Source organism: Pseudopodoces humilis, chromosome 1 (assembly GCF_049639895.1).
Source record: "Pseudopodoces humilis isolate 2021_Gansu_Grassland_sample_001 chromosome 1, ASM4963989v1, whole genome shotgun sequence".
Classification (NCBI taxonomy): Eukaryota; Metazoa; Chordata; class Aves; order Passeriformes; family Paridae; genus Pseudopodoces; species Pseudopodoces humilis.
In genome coordinates this window covers 97590107-97606545 of record NC_142200.1, presented here as the reverse complement: position 1 = coordinate 97606545, position 16439 = coordinate 97590107, and the positions used below count along the sequence as shown (strand labels likewise).

The following is a 16439-nucleotide window of genomic DNA, read 5'->3' as shown; positions in this document are numbered from 1 at the left end:
TGCTTGGCCAAATATTAATTATTCATTTTATGTGTTCACATCCCAGACAGTCTGTGGTGCACCTGTGAGACAGAACTGTCTTGTCTCTGTCTTACTGAAGACAAATGCCACAGACTGTTGCCTTCGTTTTTGAGGGATTGTGAGCAGAAGGGACTGAACGTGTAGAAAAATTAATAACTGGGCAGCATTATAATTTTATCCTTACTTAAAGATAAATGGGTATGTGAAATGTATTTCCCAGGGCTGTGGTGATGGAGAAATCAGATTTTCACCATTAAAATCAAGCAGAACGCCAGCAAACAATAAAGGTTCACACCAATATTCATCAAACTCAATAGGAAACTTACCTTTTGACTTTAAAGAGCACTGGTCTGAACCCTGCAAGACCATATTAAGACGTATAGAAGTGATTAAGTACTTATTAACATACTGCAGTAGTAAAATTACAAAAATGGTAGGTGGGTTTTAATTTAACCCACAGTGTACATTTTTATTGTTCTGTGTTTATATAGTTGGTTGCATACAGTTGGATTAAGTGGCAATTTGCCTGCTGCTTTGTGTTTGACTGTTGCTGTATGGCATGCTCTTTTATGGTCTTGTTTCTTCTTGTATACAAAGTCTTCACATAGCCTGATAACAATCCTCACTTAAGTTAACACACTTGATTTTCTCTGAGAGCAAAACTACCTTTGTGAGTTGTAATGTTGTTATTTAGTAGTCTCAGTATGGTACAGTTCCAGTCCTGGGGATAGGACTGAGGAAAAGGCTGCAGGCACGAGTATCTCTTCTGCTGAGAGGATTAGAAGTGCTGCAGATCATCCATAGTCCTTTTTATAGGACGGTGAAGACATCAAGCTACCACCACTGCTATGTCTGTTGTTGATCAGTGTTCTTTACCAAGAAAGCACAAATCGCTCCAAGCAATGTACAGTCTAAACTTCAGAGTACTGGCAGATATTCGTATTAGGGTAGGGAATTTAAGGGCTGGCTGAAGGTGCAGGAGGGCAAATGTCATCCAGTCTGATATTTGCTATTATTCATCCAACTAACCCATGATTTGGGAGTTTGGTTAGCCACTAATCTTTGACTTCAGAGATCTGTGGACAGTCTCCAGTATTGGAGAGGTATGGTTGTCTTGAAGCAGATCAAACAGGGTGGTCTGAAAGCCAGTTAGTACCCAGGTTTCCCACATCTGGAAGATGTAATTTTAGTGGCATTGCATCTCAATTGCTTCTTGTGGTTGGTGACCTGTGTTCAGAGAAACCCACTAACCAGTGCAAGGCAAAATTGAGAGTTGGCCTATTTGACAGTTTGATGTGCTTACTTATGGGATTTATTTATTGCCTCAGTTTCATCTGCGCTGAATTAATGCTATGTTTTTAAGTAACTAAAATTTAAGAGGAATGTTTGCCTATGAAAAGGTAGAGTATTTGCACTTAGGTTTTCTGGTAAATTGGATTTTGGAAGTCAGAACTGAACAGAGCACAATGAGCACTTTGTCCTGGCACCATAATCTGGATTTAGACATTGCATGTTGTGACAAATGGTATGAATTTTGTGGCTTGGGCTCCAGCAACCAGAGAAGGCAATACTTTTGTCCCATCAACCAAATAATATGGCACCATTCTATACATCTGGTATGAAGCCTACAATAAGCAAATCAACTGAAAAACTTTCTTCTTTTACAAACTGAAAGTGTTGCTGTGCTGAGGATGGAGGAAATTGTAAATTTTGCTTTGAGAAACAAACTGGAAGATGGATTTTCTTGCCTGTTCATATCTGTAATCCTATTTTATAGCCACATTAGTAACTTTGCTCATCCATTCATTTCACTGATACTGCAAAACAACAAGGGAAGATGGAATTTTCTGTTCTTTTAATGAGTGGAGCTCACTAGAGGTGATCTCAGTCAAAGTCTAGGATTTTGAAACCCCAGAGATTCAGATTATTTGCTCTTTGCTTCTGCAGGAATAATTTGATTGCTTTCTATTTTATTTTTTTCTTTTTTAAGAAAGTATTTTTATTGAAAACCACTTGATTTATAGGTGGGAAAAATATTCCACTGCTTCTGTGTATTGAAGAATAGGTCCCAAAAGAATAACTTTAAATTTTTTTTTAAAACTTCTGACTTTTTCATTGTAATATGCTTATTCCTGCTTGATCTGGAGAAAGATAAAGGAAGTAGAGAAACTGGTCTGCAGTGTTGAATCTGGTTTAATTGCATATTTAATTAAATTATATAGTTTGATTGAATGTATAATTGTAGATAGAAACTTGCTTGGCTATATGCATAGGTGAAATATCTGTTTGTCTTCTTGTACAGAAAAGAGTCAAGGACGTCATCTCTCCAATTGTATTTGAAGCTTCGTACAGCCTTGGAGAACATGTGATAGAAGGAGGAAAAGAGGACAAGGAACTAACTGCTCTGAAGCCCGTTCTTCGCTGGAAGAAAGGACAAAAGATAGCACAAAGGAATCAGGTCAGATTTGGACTACATTATTTCCCAAGAAGGCCTGTGGCTGAACTTACAGCAGAGGTAGCTCTAAAAGTGGATTGCCAAGCCCTGGGTCATTTGCACACAGTAGCCTTTTTGTGCAATCTCTGCTGTTGCTAACTTCAGTGCTGCTCTGTGACGTAGTAAAGGCTTGTGCCTCCAAGGCTAGACAACACAAAGTGAGGTCACTTTCTTGTTTCAGGGTGTTTGTGCTGGGAAGGGAAAGATGAGAATGGTCCTATGCCTTCTGGTTCTTCCCTTAATGTAGGAGGTTCTTGTGAAAGGCTTGGTCCTGGACTTCTTTCCAGGTTAAGCCTTTGCTAGTGCAGAAGGGGACATGGCAACTGTCCATGGCAGCTGAGGGGAGAACAGTGGACAGAAGAACAAAAAATTTTCCTGACCCAACTGTCCTCTTTTCCTTAGGACTTCACACATCCAGTTGTGGCAAGGGAAACCCACACTTGCTGTTATTGTAGACATGCCATGCTGAAATAGGATGATTTTATTCTCCTCCCCTCCTTGCCATTTTTTTAGCTGTGAAAAGTCTGTCTGGAGTAAATGGTTTTTAACCTTAAGGTTTTTAACCTTAAGAAGTTCATTCTCTATTGACACAATAGCATGATCATCTGTAGCATTACTTTCTGATTCTGCTCATAAGATCCCTGAATACTATTCAAAAAAAATAGTAACTAAAGTGTTTTATTTGCTTCAGTATGTAGCCAAGTGGTTTGAACTGTATTTGGTTATTTCTTGTAGTTTAGACACATGCATTTTTATTCAAGTATGCTTTATTTTTATAGATTTATGAATGAAAGATGCATTCAAAAATTACTTATTTTTATGAGGAGGGTTTGTGGGGCTGTTTGTATATGAATTTTGTATTGTTGCAACAATATGATGGGAATTTGTGGAGAGCTTGGAACTTTAGCACTGCTGTAAACCTGAGTGTTACATGAACAAAGCTTCTTGCTTTTTTTACTAATGGACTTAAATTCAAAAGGTCACATCTTGCCCTGCAGGCGAGTCTCGGATCAATGCTAAAATACCTAAATGCTGAGGTTATAGAGCAGGGACAAAAATATGTTGGGAATTTCTCTGACTTGTTTTCTTTTGCAATTTGGATGGGAGGGAACCAGTTTAACAATCCCTTTTCATTAGTTTTCCAGATGTTGTTCACTTAGATTAGTAAGAAAAGTATTTTGACACTGGGTGTGCTGGCAAATATGCTTTCAGCTAAGAACATGACAAGAGCTTCAGAGTTAGTGTGGCAGTCATGGTGACAAAGCTCTGATGAAGTAGCCTGGAGGCTTGGTGCTGGGGTCCTCAAAGACTAAGTTCATGGAAAAACTGGAATGTAGCATTCTCTTTCAGAAGTCTTGTTATCTTGTAAGGAAATATTGTTTTGAAAGGCCAAAAGGGACAGTAGGAACCAAAATTAATTTAATAAAGGATTTACTTTTTCAAAGAATCTAATGATTATGGAGGAACCTTACATTTTTGGAAGTCCAGTTCAAGACTCCAATGTTTTTTGTTTTCAGAAGATATGGTGAGGTCAGGTAGACAAAATTAGTGTTAATGTTAGTACTAATGTCCTTAAATATAGCTGGTTGTGTATTGTTTTCAAAAGCCCTAGATCTTACAGATCCAGTAAGATGTGACTTTCCATTAGCCTCTTTGTTGCCTCCCAAATCAAGTTGCTACCTTCATCCAGAGGAAAAAGTTAATAAGTTTTCCTGCTTCAGGGAAATTATTGTGTGTTTGGAACTGGGTTTGGCTTAGTTCTTTGTTAATGGCTTGTACTATAACATTTAGTTTTGTATATCCACTGTATAAATACATGTTAACCAAGAAGGAGAATGCTATCCTGACAAATACAGTGGGGATTTGTTCTTAGTAGTATGCAGTAATGTATCTTAGTGTTCAAAATGTGATAGGCTAGAATTCTGCCTGTTCTAAATATTATAATAAAATCACCAACTATTATGAAGATGGAGATACCATTTTGTTTTAGGAAAATATTCTCAGTAGATTTAGTTGTGTCACTGTCTCCAGGATTTTGTGAGTGCCAAAACTGTTAGTTAAAAGAAGAGATAGAAAATGTCTGCAACCTTCTGTTCCTACTGTTCCACTAACTTGCAGTGAAAATTTGTGCCCAGTGTTGCACTCCTGGGTGAATGAGACTGCATATTTCTTGGATGAACTTCACCCTTTTAAAACAGCAGTCTGTTTTTTGAAATACCTGTTTTTGAAAAGCTGGTTAAGTAAATAAAATAGCTTGGTTGGCAGGCATGAGAAAGTATAGACGGATTTTCATGAAGATGATTTATGAACACATCCAGTGATTTTTGGTTTGCTGCACAAATAATGCCATTCTATATTTTAAAACATGCACATGCACCTCAGTCTCATACTGAGAACAAAGAAATGACGGGTCTGGACAGAGTGAAATGCAGTGTCCATACATACAGTATGGTCCAGATTTGTCAGTGGTGTCTTCTCTAGAGCAGAGATCTCTGTGTTCCTTCTTGAGTCAGGTGATGTCACTGTCTGCAAGCTGAGCTGTGCCCATGACATTTCTTGGCATTGGAATGACATTTTTATTCTACCAAGCTGTTAATGTGGCTCATGGCATGATTTTAACCTATGCCAACTACTGCATTCTTAGGCATCGGTTAGGAGTTAGGATGCTCCTGTCTTGGAGGCAAGGGCAATTCAGTTTCCTGGTGCAGCTGAGTAACTTAGTGCAGCTGTCAGTGGTTGGAAGTACATTTGAGGATGAATTGACTTATACCTAGGGATATTGGAAGTCCTTGGGAGACTGGAGGGATCAGTCTAATTGCCATGTTCCATTTGAAATAGCTTGGCACAAAACACCTTCCTCCTTGTCAGGGCAAGCTCCCAAATTACCTTTTGCATTTATTCTTGCAGAGATCATGGGCCATCCTTCCTGCCTAATCGCAATTGTCTTCCCTTTGGTTGGAGTGAAATTGTTGAAAGCAATTTATATTCCTCTCTCTGCCATCCCTTCAGCTGTATCTCTTCTGCTCTTGATGAGTTTAGTCATCTGAAATAGTGGACAAATGACTGCATTTGGCTTAGATGGCTTGACAAGTGGCAATGTGCTAGTCACGAGCTAGCCCAGAGTCTTCCACTCAGTGAAATGGATTAATTCCCCTGTAGTTTTCCTCAGTTTTCCTCCTTCCTTGGAAAAGTTTGGTTTACAATCTTCCCCAGCCTGTAGCACTGCATGGGGTTGTTGTGATCAAGGTGCAGGACCCAGCATTGGCCTTGTTAAACCTCACACCATAGGCCTCAACTCATTAATCCAGCCTGTCCAGACCATAAGCAGAGCTCTCCCACCTTCTAGCAGATCAACATTAGCACCCAACTTGGTGTTGTCCACAAACTTACTGAGGGTGCACTTGATCCCCTTGTCCAGATCATCAGTAAGTATATTTAAAAGGACTGGTCCTAATAGTGGAGAGCTGGGGAATACCACTGGTGACTGGCCACCAACTGGATGCAGCGCCATTCACCACCACTCTCTGGGCCCAGCCATCCAGCCAGTTCTTAACCAAGCAAAGAGTGCTTCTGTCCAAGCCGTGGGCTGCCAGCTTTTTCAGGAGTGTGCTGTGGAAGATGGTGTCAGAGGGTTTGCTGAAGTCCAGGTACACAACATCCTCAGCCTTCCCCACATCCACAAGGTGGGTCACCTGGCCATAAAAGGAGATCAGGCTGTTTAGACAGGGCCTGCCCCTCCTAAACCTGTTCTGGCTGGGCCTAATCCCCTGGTTGTCCTGTATGTGCCATGTGATAGTTGTCTTTTTCATATGAAATTAAACTTGAGGTGATTTTAGTAAGGAGTGGATCTTTATTTGAAGGTTTTCAGAGGCAGTTATGGAAAGATGTCCACAAAAGCCCACCCCTATACAGATAAGTACATTTTTATACATTTTAGGAAATTAGAATAATTGGTAAAATGCACCAATTAGGAGGACAAGTGATGCAATTCCCCCCACCCCAGGTCAAGCCCTTTCTCTGGAGTCCTCCTGTCAGCTCTAGCTGTGCTCTGTCTATGAAATGTGTCTTGAAGAGTTGTTCTCAATCTTAGTTCCCAGGAAGAACCAAGATAGTACTGGAGCCCTCACCTCCTGGGGCTTATAGCTCTGGAATATGTTTTGTCTTTCTGCTTAAGGAAAGGCCATGGAAAAATACTGGGAAAATTAAGTACTAGTACAATAAGCTACAGAGCTACAAATATATGTGCAAAGAATACAGAGAACGTATTAAAAAAAAGTGGCAAAACCCAAACCAGCATCACGATTCCACTCAAGATGGTCAGTTCCATTATTGTACATCAAGGTCAGGCAAGCAGGCCTTTAGTTTCCTGGATCTTCCTTTTGGCCTTCTTATGGATGTGTATCACATTGGTCATCTTCCAGTCACCTGGGGCCTCCCCATTTTGCCAGGACTGATGATAAATGATGGAGAGCAGTTATTCTGACATCTTCCTCAGCAACCTAGGATGGATCCCATCTGGTCCCATAGACTTGTGTGTATCAAAGTGGCTCAGCAGGTCCCTGACTCTTCCTCTTGGATTACAGGGGGTCAATCCTGCTTCCTGTCTCTGTCTATCACCTTAGGGAGCTGGTTGCCATGAGGATAACTGGTCTTACTGTTAAAGAATGATGCAAAGAAGGCTTTAGGTATCTCAGCCTTTCCTCATCCTTGGTGATTATGATCCCCTTGCATCCAATAAAGATTGGTGATTTTCATTGACCCTCCTTTTGTTGTTCATTTATTTATAAAAAAACGTTTCTATTATCTTTTACAGCAGTGGCCAGATTAAGTTCTAGCTGACCTTTCACCTTTCTAATTTTCTTTCTACATGGCATAATGACATTCATATACCATTCCTGAGTTAATTGCCACTTCTTTCAAAGGTCGTAAATCCAAGTTCTAATGAAAGCTCCCTGTTCAGCCAGGCTGGTCTTCTTAGCCAGTTCATCTTTGGGCACATAGGAAGGGTGTTTTCCTAAATCTTTAAGACTTCCTTCTTAAAGTATGTCCAGCTTTCCTGGACCCCCTTCTTATTAAGGATTGTTTCCTAGGAGGCTCTCTGAACTAGTGTTCTGGACAGACTAAAGTCTACCCTCCTGAACTCCAAGGCAGAGGTTTTGCTGACCCCTTCTTTACGTCACCAAGAATTGAATACTCTATTATATCATGATCACTGTGCCAAAGATGTCATCTGACCACCACATTTTCCACCAGCCCTTCTCTGTTTGTAAAAAGCAGGTCTAGCAGGGCATCTCCCTTACCAGTTATGTCAGGAAGTTGTCCTTCCACACACTCGAGAAACCTCCAAGACTGCCTCCTCTCCACTGTGTTGAGTTTCCAGCAGACATCCCACAAGTTAGTCTCCCACAAGAACAAGGGCTAGCAATTGTGAAACATCAGCCAAATGTTTACAGCATAGTTCATTCTTCATCCTGGTTGGGTTGTCTATAACAGACTCCCATCAGGATGTCTGCCTTGTTGGCCTTCCCCCTGATTCTTACCCACAGATACTCAACTTTGTCATCATTATCCTTGATAGACAGTTGAAAGATTCTCTAATATTCAGACCCACACCATCACCTCTTTTTCCCTGCCTGCCATAGAATCATACAATCATCAAGGCTGGGAGACCTTTATGATCACCAGTTCCAACTATCAACCCAGCACTACCACTGTAACCCCTAAACCACTAAAAAGCATCAGTTTACTAAATGACACCAGTGCCAGATCCAGGTAATTCTTAAAGACCTGCAGGGATGGTGACTCCACTACAGCCCTGGGCAATCTTTTCCAGTGCCTGACCACTCTTTTTCTAATATCTAATCTGAAAGTCATCTGTCTCAGCTTAAGGGCATTTCCACTGCAGGCACAATAGAAGAGGCTGGCCCCCACCTCACTACAACCTCCTTTCAGGTAGCTGTAGAGAGCAATGAGGTCCCTCCTGAGCCCCTCTTCTCAACAAACACAGCCCCTCAGTCATTCCTCATAAGACATGTTTTCAAGACCTTTCACAAGCCTTGTTGCCCTTCCTTGGAGATGGTCTGGAGCACCTCAATGTCCTTTCTAAAGTGAGAGGCCCAGAACTGAACACAGTACTCAAGGTGTGGCCTCACCAGTGCCAAGAGCAGGAGACGCAGGATCACTGCCCTGGTCCTGCTGGCCACACTGTTCTGCATAGAGGCCAGGGTGCCATTGATCTTCTTGGCCACCTGGACACACTGCTGGCTCATACTGAGCACCCCCAGGTCCCTTTTTGCTGAACAGCTCTTGAGCCACCCCTCCCCAAGCTTATAGTGCTGCATGGGCTTGCTGGGACACAAATGCAGGACCCAGCACTTCCCCTTATTGAACCTCATGCTGTTTTTGTCAGTCCATTGATTGACTCTGTCCCTGTCTATCTGTAGAGAGCAGATCAACACTTCGACCCAATTTGAAGTTTCCTGCAAATTCACTGAAGGTACACTCTATGCCCTCATACAGATCATCAAAAGGACCAGCCCTAAAACTGAGGAGCCCTAAACCCAGGGAGCACCATGAACAACTGGCTGCCAACTGGATTGCAACAGATTTAGTCTCTGGATCCAGCTATACAGACAGTTTTTTACCTACCAAAGATTTCACCTTCTGAAATACTTGTAGCCATGAATTGCAGCACTCCAGTCTTGTGAGTCATTCCACTTATTTTCCGTGATGGCAACTACATCACAGCTTTCCTGCTGCATAGTGGCTTCCAGCTTCTCTTGTTTGTTCCACATACTGTGTGTGCTGGTGGAGGTGCACTTCAGCTGGGCTATTGATTTCACCCCCAACAGTGGTATGCTCATCTCTAATGAGCCTGATCTTATTACCTTCTGCCTTCAGACTTAGTGCTCTGATGAAGTCTGTGTGGAGCTGAGGGAGCTTGATAGCTAACCTTCATCCCCTGCACCATGCAGTACCAGCACACTGGTTTCACTCCCCTAGTATTGATGCCTTTGTCATATGTTCACTCCGCCACTCAGTTAGGGGTATTGTGGAAAACATGTATTCTCATTTTAGCCAGCACATCTGATGAAAGCCTGGAATGTTTTTCACAGTAATAATTGCTCTTCTGATACTTAAATCAGCTATTTTGTGTTTGGCTCAGCAGCATATATAATTGGACTGTTTCCATAAGTAGTATAGTAAAGCATGGGATGCCTCGAGGGACTCAGTCTATATTTTTTTCTTTCCTGTGGTCAGTAGACATGTAGGTAATAGCTTTATTTTTCAGGCAACTTGAAGGTTTAAAATAAAAATAAATTCAGGTCTAAAATCAAGCTCCTGTATCTATATTTAGGCACATTGATGTAATTGGTTTGTAAAGCTATAAACAGAAAACACTTCTTAAAAAAGTTACTGAGAGTTGCTTACAGCTCAGCATTTGAAAATTGGATCATATATCCTGGTTTCTACATAAGAGCCAGGAACTCAGCTTCACCAGATAATATGTTTATAATCAGATAGCATCAGTACCTAATAACTAAAGAGTTATTAGAATGACAAGCCCCCTTACTGAATTGTTTTTGTGCTACTAGCATGATCTAATTGCTAAGTCATCTCTGCGCATACCATAGGGTTGGTGACAATTTACTGGAAATCAGTGTAGAGATTGAAGCAGTGTATTCTTAACCCAAATAATTTTGCATAACCCAAGTCTGCAAGAAGTCCATAGCACAGTTTATGAAATTAAATTAATAGATCCTCAGATAACAGAGGCCAGCTCTGCCACTTTTTAAGGGATGCTATCTGAACCTTTTATAGACTGATGTGTGAGGAAGTTGTTAAAAGTCTGACCTAGAGTGAATCACTGTTCTCTTACCCAGTCCATAAAATGACATGTTTTCAAGGGTTCTTTTGAGAATTCTGTTTTTCTCCCTTCTCTTCAAATATTGACCTTCAGCTGTTGCTTTCCCTTTCTGTGAAAGCATAGGCAGAACTCTTAGAATAGTGCTGGCAACCTCTCAAGTTCTTGATAGTACATTTTGGCTACAACCTGAAATTTCCATTTGCTTTCCTGAATTTTGGTAGGTTGAATATTTAAAAAAGCTGTTTTCCCCCTTTATTTATTGAAAGACTTCCCGTATTTTCTGTGGGCTGGAGTGGCACAGGAGCTTTTTTATTTTTTATGTTTCCTGTTCTCTTCCCTACTTCCAGAAACATGGATTTGTTTAATTTTAGATAACCATTGAAAGAAAGTGAAGCAGTTTAGTAAGCCTGGTTTGAAATCACAGATCATCTTCCTCAGAGCACAGACCTCTGATCATAAAGGCTGAAGCTGGGCTCTTTCCTATTTATTTAACTTCCTATCACCTTTCAATAGAGTCCACTACCAGCAAGAAGGAAAAGGAGACTATCTACATGCCCAATACCCAGCAGCTTTATGCTTAGGATGGGTTAGGCTGCAGGTACTAGAGATTTATCCCTCTTCTACTTTCTCCTACATTCACCCCTGGCCTTTAACACAAAATGTGGAATTTAGACCTTAAGCCTCTCTTCAAGAGGCATAATGGACACAAAGATACTTCCTCTGAGGCCTGATCTGACTACCTATGTCGATGTATTCCCTTCCTGATCAGCTCCAGATCTCTCCTTACTGTAGGTTTGATTATGTACAGATGTGTACATTCACATTTTATTACGAGTGTACTTTAATGTAGGTTTTTTGGCTTACCCTCTGGAGGACATGGGTGCCATCCATCTTTCCTAACCCCTCATGACAGTAATCTGTCACATTACTGGACCTCCCAAGGAGCATAATTTTTTTTTACTCAGAAAAGTTGCCATGCAGAATTTGAGAAAACTCTGTTTGTCAAGAAGGTTTGATGACTTGGTGAGAACTGCTCTGGAACAATTTCCCATAGATGCTGGGTTCTGTGCAGCAGTGGAGTGCAGAGTGCAGAGAGGAATCGTGAACCCTGGAAATGCTGGTTTTTGTCTCTGCTTTGCCGTACATCTGGTGATAGCAGGAAGTCTGACAGACTCACTGAGATTGAACTTTGCACTAGTTTTGTGTTTATACAGTGAATATGTGTCCTAGAAGCATTGAGGTTATCCTCTCTCTGTTACTGAGCACACAAACACCTATTTTTCTTGTGGAAATGCTAGACAACTATGTGATGACTTTGAGATAAGAGATGGAGCTGTGTTTTTCAGGACAATTTTTGCCCTGATCTCCACCCCTGACTTTGTACTCCTCAATTTTTCATGTATATATTTCTTATGTAAGGCATCTTCCTGGCCATCTCTGATATATTCAAATCTGTGAGGTACTTGGAACCATGTTAGTAGAATACAATTAAATTTCATAAAACCACTGTTCAGAATTGTTCCTCTTTGCTTTGGGTAACAGTAAAAGCAAAAATTATGAACTGCTTCCACAGTTAGTTTCGCCCTATGTCTTTTTTCAATTGTGGATAACACATACAACCCATGGATTACCTTCTTCAACAATTTTAATATTTAAAGAGCTCTATAAATCCTCAAAGCTGGTATTGTAAAGCTGCAACTACTTTAAAAATTGCTTAGAGTTAAAATTAGTGGTGATGTTGTAGTAGGGTCTGCGCCATAACCCAGGAATGGACTCCTGCTCTAACAAGATGCAGTGTTAAGTTAGGTACAGTTTCTGGCCCAAAGAAATTGCAGCTCAAGTAGACCAAGTAAGGCACAGTAACAATATATAAGCAGTGTTCACAAATGCTATGATTCCCTCAAGTGTGTTTACTTCTTAATTGTTTAGGAGGGATTTAAACAGCCAGGAATTAGTCAGCCTGAAAGGTAGAAGCATCTAAAGGGTGGGGAAGGAAAGGCTCAAGTTAGCAGAGAAGAAAATGGAAGAAATAGACTGTAAGAAGCTGGAGGCTCGAGACTCTAGAAGACATACAAAAAGGGAAGGTGGAGTAGAGTCTGGGTAGATGAGTGAAATAGTGGAAAATAACAGAATAGTCCAGAGATGTCATTAACCTGGAACTGGGCTGCTGAATCTGTTATGCCTGCATCCACGGGTCCTCGGAACCTGTTGGACTGGAAACTCAGACCAGCCAGCTGCTTTGAGGTGAGAGAACTCCCCCCAAACCTGAACAGGTTCAAGATCCTCCATAGAAGCAAACAGTTCACTCCACAGCTACAGCTCTTGGAATTCACCATCCTTATTTCTTTCTCCCAACCCAATGTTGTGTAGAAAACCTATCTATGACATGAGAAAATACTCCAAATGTATTTCAAAGTAGCTTGCTTTCTAGCACCTGATATGCTGGAAGAGATACATGCTGAGTAATTTTAGAAAATTAAGTATTTGTTCATTCTTTCTGAGTAATGGTAACTATAGATTTAGTAAGAAAATTATTAGATTATTAGATAAGACTATTAGATAGTTACTTAAATGTACTTAGAGTATTTTATACTTTGAAAAGTACAGATAATTCCTTTGATTGCTGTGTTCACTTTGCCAAGATTTCTGCAGTTCAAACAGAGAAACTGAAAGGCTAGAATTTTTTTACAGTTTATTATTCTTTCTTCTCTGAGGGTTACCAAGTGGTCTTTCCTATGTGAAACTACTGCAGTGGTTTGAAGGTGAATTCTGAGGACTTTTGAAACTATACCTCTGAAATGTGCCATGTTTGAGAGGGAGGCCTAGTGCCAGTTCCTGTCTCAGGATTATTCCTGTCCTTTGGTTGTGTAGTCTTTATAAAGGAGGAAGGGTAAATTCAGTCCTCCTTTCTAAATCCTAAAAAAATTTCACTTCTGAGAAAGCAAAAGGTAGGGAAGAAAAATGAAAGAGTGAAGTAAATAGCCTGGATGAGCTGGTCACCTTCCACCTTTTCTTCTTTTGCAACACAGTACAACCTACTTTTTTTTTGATAAGTTTGATATCTGTTATGAAACTGATGCCTTAAAGAACCTAGAAATAAAACAACACACTTTCAAGACAATATTAGTATAGGAGGTAATATAAAGGCTGGTCGCTGTTGGAGGCCTCCAGGGGCAGACACAGAAAATGCCCACCTCCACACAAGGTGAAAACAGTTTTTTAAGTTTAGCAAATTAGCATAACTAATAAAAATACCCAGTTAGAGACATAAGTTGTAAGGTGGTTCCCACTTTACAGGGGAAAGGGATTCAACGCTTTTCTAAATCCTCCCCCTTAGATAGGAACTAAACTTTGTTTATGAAAATGTGTCTTGAAAAGCTGGTTTCAGCCTTCGCTCCCAGGAAGAACCAAGATAGGATAGGGCCCCTAGATCCCTCAGCTTGGAGCCTCTGGAATGTGTTTTGTCCTTCTGTCTATCAGGGAAGGAAAAAGGTAGGGAAAGGTACTGGGACTAGCTAGGAGCTATATAAGTATGCAAGAATAGAGCTATGAATATATATTAAGGAAATATAAAAGCAAAAAGGCAAAATCCCTTTCAGCATCACAATTAACTACATAAACATTCACTCCTTTTTTGGGAGCTCAGACGGCATAGAAAAAGGAGAACAAGCTGCCTGCTTAGTAAAGAATGTTCCTGGAAAGCAAAGGACTAGAAGTCTCTATGCCCTCTGGGCTTAAGATTCAAGTCTTTTTGCAGTCCTGATACAGCTGGGCAGAGCTCTTAAAAAATGTATGAACTCAGTACAGTTTGCATTTTTTTGCCTTCTCTGTTTCTTCAGCCCAATCTGACCATTATGTGTGTCCTGCACAGATTTTCCCTGTCATTGACTGATGGAAATATATATACTTTGGTAATAAAAGTCATGAAGCCTGTAGAAAGGAACATTCATATTAAAGGAAGAGATCAGTGGATTGTCAGGTTTCCTAGCTGAACAGTGACATCCATATTGGGTATTTGAATATTTGGTAGGCAGAAGAGCATTATACTTCTGAAAGAATGAGTTCTCCAGCCTGAAAAGTCTAGCCTTATGTTTAGAAAGGTATTGGTCTGTAGTCTAAACACAGGGGTAAGTAACCATGATCTTAATGGCATCTAGGTTTCTTTGATGCCAAGAGCATGCTCCTGTTCTCTTCTTTCAGTTTCTGGTGGCTGTCTCATTTAGCCATGGCAAACTACTGCCTCTTAAATAGTATTCCCATATGTTGTCCTTTCATAGTTCCTAGCTTTATCAATCTGTTACATTTCCTCAGTATTACCAGAGTTCACAAGATTGACAGTGGTTCCATTATTTGAGAGTATCACTGATACATAACAGTATTTGTAATTTTCTCCTGCTTGCATGATGGCAGAAATGTTTCCTGCCAGATATAAAATCTAGAGGAAATGTTTGCAGTATGATTGCCTTACTTGCAATCCTTAGGACTGAAAATAGTTTCATAAATACTTCATATTCTGATTCATTTTCATGCACATAGCTGGGGAAGAGAAAGAAGAATGCCAGAAATATTGTATGAACAGTTACTCTTGTCAGATGAGAAGGAAGAATGGATTGAGGAAAACATCTGAATGAGAGTCTGGTTTTGATGAAACTTTAGTTTAGTTAGAAGATAATAAAACCGGTTCTGACAGAGATAAGATTTGCCTCATCTCAAATTTCCTTAACACTCACACCATATATCCCTGTATCACAGATTTTGGTCTTGTTTTTATTTTATCCAAGCATGTTCCTTCTTTGAATTCTGATCTTACTTTTTTTGTGTTTTAACAGTTCTTTCCTGTCTTTTTCACAGACTGTTTTTGAGAGGAACTGTCAATCTGATGACTGTGCTGCTGATTTGAAACTTCAAGGAAAATTATTGCTCTCTAGGTGAGTAGGTGAACTTTTATTTTATTTCTTGCACACTAGTATGCCATTCATTTTATGTGGAATGGCATTGAAAAGTCAAAATACAAACACAGATGTTTAAGATCCAGACTAGAAGGATGGTGACAGTGATGTCACTTTTAGTGCAGAAGGTCTTGAGATGTTCACAGAATCTGAACTCTTGTGCTGGTGGGCTCTGGTCACATAAAGTGCAAGGCACCTTCACCTTAACAGTCACAATGGACAAAAGTAGAGAAAACAAATAAAATAGCAGAGGGGGCAAAAAAAGTAAAGATGCATGCTCAAATCAAGTACCAATGTGGAACACGTAATTTTTCAAAGAAAGTAAAATACTGTTCATGATATGGTAGGAGTCAAATTGCCTGCAGAAAAGCAGTTTGTTCTGTCACATGTGAAGTTAAAGAACCCCCTCTGAACATGGCAAATTATCTTCAAACTACTGTTTTCTGCTTCTCAACTTGTAGTTTTGCAAACTTTTCTAAATACTCCTTTCAAATTCTTCTTGTTGCAACTTGGGGATGAGTGTCTGATTTCACTTTCTTCTGGGATAGTAAAACTTAACAAATAGACCAGAGGTGAAGTTTATGTTCTTTCTCTTGTGACTGGTGATCCTAGGAAAATGCCTATTATTTTTCCTGGATGTGTATTCAGTTTGGGGATAAACAGGGCTAAAGGTGAACTTCATATGACTTCTGTTTCCTTTTTATTTTTATTTTTTTCAGTATTTTTAGCGATGGAAATGCTGATGTGAGTTATTTAATTGCATGCCAGAGATTTTGGTATTTGATGGAGAATCTGTGAAGTGCTTTGCTTTCAGGTCAGGAAAGAGAGTGAAAGACAAAAAAGAAACAACCCAAACAAAACAACAAAAAGAGAAGTAGTAATAGCCACAGACATGTTTTATACAAATCTACAGCATGCTGTAACAGTACTTGGAGACAAAACTGAACCAGAGTCAAGTTTGAGAAGTTACGGACTTCTCCAGACATGACTGAAATCCACGTGAGTGTTTTGGGGGATTGGCTGGGAGCAGGGTTAGGTCTCAGGCTACAGAGTCCAAGGTTTGACTGCAGTTAGTCTGGATATTTGACTCAAGCTTTGTGGTGAGCAA

The 16439-nt window shown here is 40.2% G+C and overlaps 1 protein-coding gene across 1 annotated transcript in view; it reads left to right on the top strand.

Annotated features, from left to right (window-relative positions):
* Positions 1-16439, top strand: part of ITGA9 (integrin subunit alpha 9) — a 222125-nt gene that overhangs the window by 109504 nt on the left and 96182 nt on the right. The window contains exons 16-17 of the mRNA XM_005529940.3: positions 2324-2479; positions 15234-15310. Of these exons, the coding sequence (XP_005529997.2) occupies positions 2324-2479; positions 15234-15310 (233 nt within the window). The remainder of the gene's footprint in view (positions 1-2323; positions 2480-15233; positions 15311-16439) is intronic.